Source organism: Vollenhovia emeryi, unplaced genomic scaffold (genome assembly GCF_000949405.1).
Source record: "Vollenhovia emeryi isolate VEMERY1.0 unplaced genomic scaffold, V.emery_V1.0 DF939356.1, whole genome shotgun sequence".
NCBI classification, from domain to species: Eukaryota; Metazoa; Arthropoda; class Insecta; order Hymenoptera; family Formicidae; genus Vollenhovia; species Vollenhovia emeryi.
Genome location: NW_011967010.1, coordinates 70,476 through 79,709, shown reverse-complemented (window position 1 = coordinate 79,709; position 9,234 = coordinate 70,476). Strand labels below are relative to the sequence as shown.

At 36.4% G+C, this 9,234-nt stretch overlaps 2 protein-coding genes across 2 annotated transcripts in view; both read left to right on the top strand.

Moving 5' to 3' along the window:
• The first annotated feature begins 1,555 nt into the window (after positions 1-1,555).
• On the top strand, positions 1,556-6,098 carry LOC105558306 (ABC transporter G family member 23-like). The gene is made up of 12 exons (XM_012005907.1): positions 1,556-2,084; positions 2,208-2,636; positions 3,044-3,288; positions 3,457-3,634; positions 3,709-3,802; positions 4,099-4,311; positions 4,391-4,494; positions 4,704-4,929; positions 5,143-5,320; positions 5,557-5,675; positions 5,837-5,907; positions 5,987-6,098. Exons 2-12 carry the CDS (start codon positions 2,533-2,535, stop codon positions 6,096-6,098), a joined length of 1,644 nt encoding a protein of 547 aa, XP_011861297.1. The 5' UTR covers positions 1,556-2,084; positions 2,208-2,532.
• A 2,302-nt stretch (positions 6,099-8,400) lies between these two features.
• The window catches only part of LOC105558300 (neprilysin-11-like), a 7,784-nt gene continuing 6,950 nt past the window's right edge, over positions 8,401-9,234 (top strand). Inside the window, exon 1 of the mRNA XM_012005895.1 lies at positions 8,401-8,520. Coding sequence (XP_011861285.1) covers positions 8,501-8,520 — 20 coding nt within the window. The 5' untranslated portion in view covers positions 8,401-8,500. The remainder of the gene's footprint in view (positions 8,521-9,234) is intronic.

Genomic DNA, 9,234 nt, shown 5'->3' with positions numbered 1-9,234 from the left:
TGAATCCGACACGATTCGAAGATTTCCGTCCTACGAGAATTCGTTTTGTGCCCCTGGATTCCGCTTTTAGCGCGAATCCGATACGACTTGCTTTTTCTTCTAAACCCTCATCCTGAAATTATCCACTCATAAATTATTAAATAAACAGAAACTCTAGCCAATCTCCCTAACCCGATTCATTTTAGTGGACTCACGGGATCCACATCCAAAGCCCAGGCGGAAGTCGCGAGCCGTAGTAAAAAGAAGGAGGAATCGGCGCGCGCGTCTATTAGCCGCGCAAAATCATATTCAGGAACAACCCGATCCACCCGTCGTTCAAAACTGCGACTCCTCTCCTCCCTCTTCCCCCCTTTGTGCTCGTCCCGACCGTCAGACCGAGGACCCTCCACCCTCTTCTTCCTCTCCACGAGATCCTCCTCCCCACCTGTGCGAGCCTGAGTCCTCTCACTCCGAACCCCCGGAAATTGACAATAGGCCTCCGTCCCCCGCCTCTTCGATCTCTAGTATAGAGATCGTCGAGGAATTCGAACCCCCTCCTCTCACTCGCAATCGGATTACCTTCGAGCAATTTTATAACTTAATCCGCGAAATTCCTCCTCGCACCTGTCCTCTCCCACCAGGGACCTTCACCATAGGCCCTGAAATTTTAGACATCCCTGAACTCCTTAACAGAGTTCGCTCTAATCCTCCCGACCGATTCATCCCGGTCTATATTCCCGGAGAGAGGTACCCCAGGCCCGTATCCATCCTGTTCCTCCAGGGCCTTTTCCCTCCTTCCTCCATAATAATAAAAAACCACTAATAAATCCCTCACACCCCTACACATATAAATACACACACAATCACCCGCGTATGTAAAAATCCGACAATGTAATGTACATATAGCGTTAACACAAATTATCTTCTGTTTGTTAAAATTATCCCTTTTAGTTAGTTAAAATTAGCTTTTATTTTATTTAATTCTTTTTTTTCTTCTCTAAATAAAATGTCATGTAAAACCCTTCTAATGTAATGGTTCTAATGTTTAGTTAAATTTATCTTTTTTTATTTCTAATGTAATGTCTAGATATAGGTAGACAAATCTTAAATATAATGCTATGTTAAACCTATCTCTTTCTATTTTATTTTTTTTCTAAGGACCTCACCCCCTTCGTTCCCCTTTGAGAGTGCACAAGGTCCGTCCCAGGGTAATAGGGATTAATTTCCTTGACCTAAAATAAGACCTGCGATCGCACCGCTCTTGAAAAGAGTCATAGTCCTCACGGACATTGGCCTTTTTAGAGCCTTTGAAAAGTGCGTTCGGCTCGCTTCCACGTGCCTCCGAGCGTGTTAGCGAGACATTTAAACTTGCTAGTTGCGTCATTCCATACCTCCACATTCCAAGAGGTTTTGACGTAACAATTACAACCGCAGCCTTCAACAAGCAGTGGGCGAAAACCGAAGTCAAGGAAGCAGGAGTCCGATTCCGACAGTGATGACAAAACAGAAAAATAATTTTCTTCTAATTATTTTCATTGTATTTTTAATTAATGTTAATTAATGTAACTGTTTAAATTTTTCTATTAAAAATAATTAATAAAATGTATTCTATCGTATTTCATGATCGAAATTATATAGTTTCATTTAAAATCTAGTCCGAGAATGGAGTGACGACTTCGCCCCATAGGGGTGACGACTCCGCCCCGGAAATTTTGACATTTCAATTTTTGCACCTTTGTCATTTTTACTCTATACCGATTGAACAAAGCGATGTAGACCAAAAATACATAGAAAACATTATAGCCAAGGATTCACTTTTTACAACGGTACACCACATTTCACTAAAATTATGTATTTTGTTGTTAAAAACCGGCATCGAAAAAAAGGTGACGACTTCGCCCCGGTCTCCCCTATTTTTAGAATAAATTGAATAAACTTGTATCATTATAATAGTGTTTCTCGACAATGTTGGAGGAATTAACTATGATAATACTACGCTTTTGAAACAGGGCCGCTCCTGAGAGAACACCGTCGAAAGTAAACTGACCGTCGCTGGAGTGCGCGCGGCAAGGGGACAAAAGTAGGCGGTTCCCTTTCTAAAAAAGGCACGTTCATCCGTATCTTTTTTTCGGTTGACCTTTTAATATCTTTTTAATATTATTTTACTACCTAAGATGTCGGTCCACGTTCGGTGACGTAATCGAGCCTGGTTCGGTCTTCCTGTACAGACTCCGTAACAAATAGTCTCACGAGGTCCGAAGACAGGACGAACCGATAACGGACTGCGGAAGTTTTTCGAACGCTATTCTCGGTTCAGAAGGCAGTAAGTAATTTTGAGAACAGAATTTTCTAGAAGCATTTTTTCAGTGCATTCAGAGACGTGTCGTAAAATAAAATATTTAAACAATTCTTTTCTATGAAAACCCAGTAGAAAGTTAACGAATTCCTTTCGTATTTCTTGTCGTTCGAAAAGTAACTGTTCAAGGAAGATTTTAAATCGTTTGAAAAAACAATTGTTACAGTTCGATTGAATAGGCATCATCGTGTCGCAGAATGGCGCAGCAAGACGCGATTGTTGTAAGAAACGCTAATAAGCGTTACGGAAAAGGAGAGCAAGTACTCGACGGACTGAATATGACGGTTTCGAGGGGTTCCATGTAAGTAACCATTATTTATTATATTATACCAATGAACAGAATTAAGCGTCTTCCTATCAATTTCCATTTTCAGGAGTAAAACTGTAAACGAATAACCCGAGTTAAAAAAAGTTAAGTAAACACTTCGTAAAAGAGCAAACAATGTGGTGAAAATTACATTAGTGATTAACATTTTTGTTTACGATTAGTATCAATCCGCAAACACGTATCAACTGCCTAAATTGCCGACGCTTGTAATTTATACCAAAATTTTCGAATCTATTACAAGCACTGTACTCATACTGGAGAACGATCGTGGAACCGTTTATTACAAGATTAAAAGAAATATTGGCAATTCTATGCTTCCTCTAGTTCAAGTGTATCGTTTAAAGAGGATAAAACATCGTAATCGATGTTTCCTTTAACAGATACGGACTGTTGGGGCCCAGTGGATGCGGCAAAACTACCATACTATCCTGCATGGTCGGGATTTGTAAACTTAATAGCGGCGAGGTGTTGGTCTTGGGCGAAACTCCGGGCAGCAAGGTTTGCGGGATTCCCGGGCCTCGAGTAGGTTATATGCCGCAGAGCGTCTCGTTAGTCGGAGAATTTTCCGTGAGCGATACTCTTTATTATTTCGGCAGGATCAGCGGGCTTAGTGATGAGGAAATCGGTAAGATGTAACACGGATAGGAAAAGAGTCGCGCAAAAAGACACGTAAATTCTGCAAAGTTTTTAGTTTCACTTTTGAGCGAGAATCTTTTAAACGTTTCCAGTATTATGTCGCTCGTAAGATATTTTATTTTTAAAACAACTATAGTTTTTTCGTGTCATTTCCAAGAAACGAAACTGAACTTTCTGTTGGAGTTGTTTCAACTACCACCAGCGAACCACCTGGTGAAGAATATAAGTACAGGTCAACAAAGAAGGGTTTCCCTTGCCGCCGCATTGATCCACGGGCCCGAACTCCTAATTCTAGACGAACCCACCGTCGGCTTGGATCCAATTTTGAGAGAGAAGTAGATTCTGCTTTCTTTTTAGCGTAAGCAAACAACATTAAGAAACATGTTTGGACATATCTTTCCTTTCACAGCATTTGGGCTTACCTAATCAAGATTACGCAGGAGCAAGGGATCACCGTGTTGATTACGACACATTACATCGAAGAGACTAAAGATGCTAATAAAGTGAGTCTCCATCCCAGTGAGAAATGATTCATCGATCGATGTCGAAACGATATCGTTTCGACATCGACAACGTCAAATTGACGTCGATTCGACATCGTTTCGACATCGATCAACGAATCATTTCCCACTGGGATTAGGTTTTCTAAAATACTTGTTCCATTAGTATAAATATAAAACTGTTACCAAAAAAAACCCTCTTAGCATTGAAACAAAAATTACCTTTCAACTTAAAAAAGAACATTCTAGCTAAGTTACAAAGATCGTATTTAATATTGTTTATCTTTAATATTACGCAGATCGGTTTGATGAAAAGTGGTAAATTGTTGGCGGAATTGGGGCCGCAGGAATTATTGGAACAATGCCACTGTTCGTTATTGGAAGAAGCTTTTCTGAAACTGTGCGAGGCACAAAATAACGCAGTTATTTTAAATGAAGCCCAGGGATCCAGTGCAATAAATACTGGTGGCCAAGTCTTAAATCAAGACCAAGATATATATGAACAAACAGAAGTATGATAGTTTTTACTGTTATGAAAAATCATGTAAATCTATAACCTTTTAGAAAATACAAATAAATTGAATTGTTAAGGCAAACTCGGATTACAAAGTGGTTTCGAAAAGTCAAGTTCCGTGCTCAAGAAGAATCAAAGCTTTATTGGTGAAGAACGGCATCCAGTTTAGCCGCAATTACACGTAAGTGTTTATCAATAGCTTATCATGAACTCAGAAGAGAAGCACTTGTCAACAAAATGAAATGACATTTGTTTCAATTTTGGATCTTGTTATTTCCTTCACTATACCTGTACAACGTTCAGTTGTTGCATAAAAACCATACATTTAAAAAATTTGAGATTTTATCAACACTTGCTGATGTCATAACAATAAGAATGACAATTTTTCAGAGGGTTAGTTGTCGCACTATTAATCCCGATGATCCAAAGTAACCTAATGTTTCTTACAATTGGTCAAGATACAAAACACTTGAAGATTGCGGTTGTCAACGATGAGTCTGGCAACTGTGACTACGGCAACAATTTGGGCAATATTTGGAATGACGAAATCACCTGCCACTTTGGTAACCTTAGCTGTAGGTTTCTGCACAATTTTGACGACTCAATTGCAAAACAGGTATAACAATTTAAACATAAGTAATATAAAGTAAATTAATAAGACAAAGTATATAATTAAAATTGCTTTCCGTTTTCTTGATGACCTCTTTCTTTCTCGCGAATTTCTTCCACTATAAATTGAAATCTACTTGGATATAAATTGAGAGGATGACTATATCAGCAATCAACAACATGTTTCTTGAAAATTCTTACAAATATACTTTGCTTTCAGATGTATTATGACAACATTTCAGAGGCGAGTCGCGAGGCGCAGAATAGACGTTTCATTGGTATAATATATTTCAATCAAAATTTCTCTGAGGCTCTGCAAGCACGAATAGAAGATGCCAAGTTTGCGAAGGATTCCGATCTTCGTGCCAGTCAGATTCAAGTTTCCCTCGATATGAGCAGTAGGTTATTTTTATTTGTAAAACGTTTCATCTAATATACATATTTTTCCAGTTTAGTTTGTTTTTATCGGAGCCTCATTTACAAGTATCAATTTAAGAAATTTTATTTAAAATACGAAACTACTAGAAAAGGGACCCAAGGAATCGATATTATTTCAACTCCTAAATGTTTTAAACGGCCCGGAAATTAAATAATTTCTTATAAATATTTAAATTTTCATTCGCTTGTGTTACAGATATGGGGATAGTTAGGACTTTAATTCAAAGGAAATTATTCATACGTTTTTTAGAGACCTATAAAGATATCGTGAGAGATTGCAAATATCCGTCAAAACTGGCCGACCTGCCCATTCGAGCAAGTATAATATTATTTAATATTTTTAATTTTATAAAGTTAAATCTCTCTCTCTCTCCCTCTCCCTCTCCTTCGCCCTTGCCCTCACCTCCTCTCTCTTTCTGTCTCTCTCTTTCTCGTATAAAACTAAAATAGAAGATTAAAGTTTCAATCATTTTTAGTTTGAAGATCCCATTTATGGTTCGATGGAGCTCACGTACGCAGATTTCACCGCACCAACATACATGATATCGTAAGCAAAACTTAAGCTGATATAAAAAATGTAATAAATTTAGTTCTACTATTTATTGTTTCATACTGTATTTTTGCAGATTTATCTTCTTTTTGGCCACCACAGTCTCTGCCTACTTGCTAATCACAGATCGTATAGAGGGTGTCTGGAATAGAAGCGTAGTCCAAGGTATAAAATTATCAATTAATTAGACCCCAAAATTAGGTTTATGATTAGCTTTTGGTCTCTGTATATTTTGCCATAATAATGTTAATATAAATATATTATAGGAGTCAAAACAGAAGAGATTTTGCTGTCTCACATTCTTATTCAGAGCACCGTCATAGTGATTCATACTACTGTAATAACGCTCATGTTCTTCCCCATATGGGGTTTGGAAAGTAAAGGATCGATGTTTATTGTAATTATCTTAATATTTATCAATGGGTTTAGTGGATTGATGTTCGGTGAGTACTCCGCTCTGTGTACCAAAAGAGCACGCAAATTCAGAGAGCGCTGGAAATTATACCGATGTGTTAACGTAATTTCAGGTTTTGTTATCTCTGTTATGTTCTCAAATCATGTTTCGGCGTGTTACATTTCAACCGGAAGTTTAATCACGCTAACAATGATCAACGGTAAGCATGCTCCGTTTTCTTGTTTTTCGAAAAAACTTTTTACTCGAATCTAGAGTTGCTAGTGATACCCTTATTAAATTGATTATTTCAAAATTCAAATGATTTCATCATGTAACAATATTTCATTGTTAATATAAATGTAGAAAATTTTACAAAATATTTATTAAAATTAACGCCAACAGTATGTCTGAAGTTGAGTATCTTACGTTAAAGAGATATTTATTAATACATTAATGTGACGAAATCGTAGGATGTTTTTGGCCAATTGAGGGACTACCGAAAGTGATCCGCTGGATCAGCTACATGTTGCCAACTACATTATCCACCCTATCTATGAGGGGAATCATTTATAAAGGATCTTCCATATTTGATTTCGAAGTTTATATTGGCTTTTTAATAACTTTAGGATGGATATTGCTATTGTTCGTTGTCTCTATACTTGGTATAAGATTTAAATCCTCGTAATATTATTTAGAAACGTTGAAAACTTTTATGGATATGATAGAAAGTAATTTTGTGTATTCTACAGAGTTATTATTTCCCTGACAAATTTTCAAATAATTTTTCATCAATTAAACATCACATTTATTGAAAAAGTATTGTGGCGAGCGTGGCGTACCGAAGATTTGTGCGCTGCTCTAATGACTTGAAGATCCGAGTACGAACCCAGCCAGAACACTGCTGGTTTTTATTCACACGTCACCTTTCATTGTCAGAGAAAAGTGATAACCACCGAGAGTATCCCGATAAAGATAATTTTTTCATACATTGTACATCTCGTACGTACACTGACTCGGAGAGATTCTGTTGGCCGCGATACGTTTGACGCTTCTAGTTAACGTTATCCGAGAGTTAACGCGGCATGCGTTATATAATTACCGGACAGAATGATATCTCCTTCATGGGAAATGCGGAAACAAGTGTGTCCTTGTTATAAAATTTCCTCAGTACGTAGGATAAAAAGTCCTTCGTAATTAAATATATATAAAGTATGTTAATTGTTCTAGATAAGAGTACGGGTTTAAATTGATAAATTATATAAACGTAAAAGTCTTATTTTTTTATTTGTATCACTTTTCTTATCTCGCAAAGGCGGTATGTTTTCGTTAGAAATCACTCAAAGAACAACGCGTAGAATAAGTAGCTAATAGCGCTTTTCATTGGGCAGAACTGAGTGCGCACTGAGAACTCGTGAAATGCAAGACGGTACTGCCCGAGTGTACCGCTAGTGCAAGTTTCTTGCACGCCGAATGAAACACTCGCGGCTTGGTTCAGCGCACAACATTAGTGTATTTGCACGAAACCGACACCGTCACTTGGAGCTCGTGCCAGATTTCTGCATGAAATGCGCAAAATTCAGCACATAGAATTACCAACGAAACTGCACGCACGTTCTTCGTACGCACTGAAATCCGCAATGAAACAAACAGTTCGCAAATCGTGCGCGCTCAGTGCGCACTAGTTCTGCCAATGAAAAACGCTATAAAATAATTTATCACAAAGAGGCGATTACTTGCTCATGATATCACGAATTCACTGTTACTTTTATTAGTTTCCATTTATCGTTCACATTTTGAAAATTTATAGTATTTCCCCGACATATTCTTAAAAGTCGGATATTGTCATCCAGAGTTCTTTAATTTAGATAGATGTTCGCGAGAAAAGGAAGACGTGACAAAATTTTTTCAATTACTATTGAAAAAGAAAAATCAAGAAGAAAGCTTAAAAGAAAAGGAGCGTTTATAAGAGCGATCGCATAATTTATTTAAAATTTAAAATCAACAGGACGAGAAAGATGTATCTCTGGCCTTCGGCTTATCAATTCGATATGTTTGCACATTCTAGAGCGCTTTCCGCCCAAGTAGTAATATATAAAAGAGTAAGCCGCCAACAAATGATTTCATATTGTAATAGAGAACGTTAGGAAACATTTAGTGCATCATCATTGTTTAAACCGGCTGACGATTATTCCCGACATGAGGCGACTCATTCTTCTGTATGTAATTTAAATAATAATCGCTTTTTAAGTATGCTATTACTGACATATATTAACTATAATTACATAAGTTATAATTATATAATTCGCATAATCATGTAATCGTTTTTCAAGTACTGTATTACGCTGGATATTAATTACAAAATCGCCATTAGTTATATTATGTATTCTTAATTCAAAAACTTTAAACTTAATTATTAATTTAAATTAGCATCACAATGCATTAAGTCATTTCTGCTTGTGTGAATTTTCTCTTCTCCTCTATTGCTATTGTAAGACGCTTCTTTTCTCTCGCCTAATCTTTTCTCGTCCAATTGTCTTCGAAAGGAATACAAAATATCATATAAACGTTTAATAACGCAATTTGAAATCGAATATAATTAGGAAATAATTACGATACGTATTTATACATATTTGTGTCCAAGTGTCTTTTTATAATGCTTGTAAATGCTTTTTTAATGGTAAATCTGAAATCTTATTCATAACAATTCCTTTTTACACGCATAAATAAGAATATCTCAGGACATACTGGCAAATGTAATAAGATGTATTAATTGTAATATTGCATGTATTGCAACAATTGTAATATACAATTAATTAGTAGATATTAATACGTTCTTTATAACAATGTATATTATAACAATTTTATATTACATATAATATATCATAATATAAACTGTAGTTATTAACTTATTATATATGATATATGTATAC

Bases quoted from the DNA above. Each gene is read 5' to 3' on its own strand.
- LOC105558306 (XM_012005907.1), top strand. From the start codon at position 2,533: ATGGCGCAGCAAGACGCGATTGTTGTAAGAAACGCTAATAAGCGTTAC. The intron at 3,289-3,456 runs GTAAGATGTAAC...GTCATTTCCAAG, and splicing joins GCTTAGTGATGAGGAAATCG to AAACGAAACTGAACTTTCTG. The intron at 5,321-5,556 runs GTAGGTTATTTT...CTTGTGTTACAG, and splicing joins AGTTTCCCTCGATATGAGCA to ATATGGGGATAGTTAGGACT.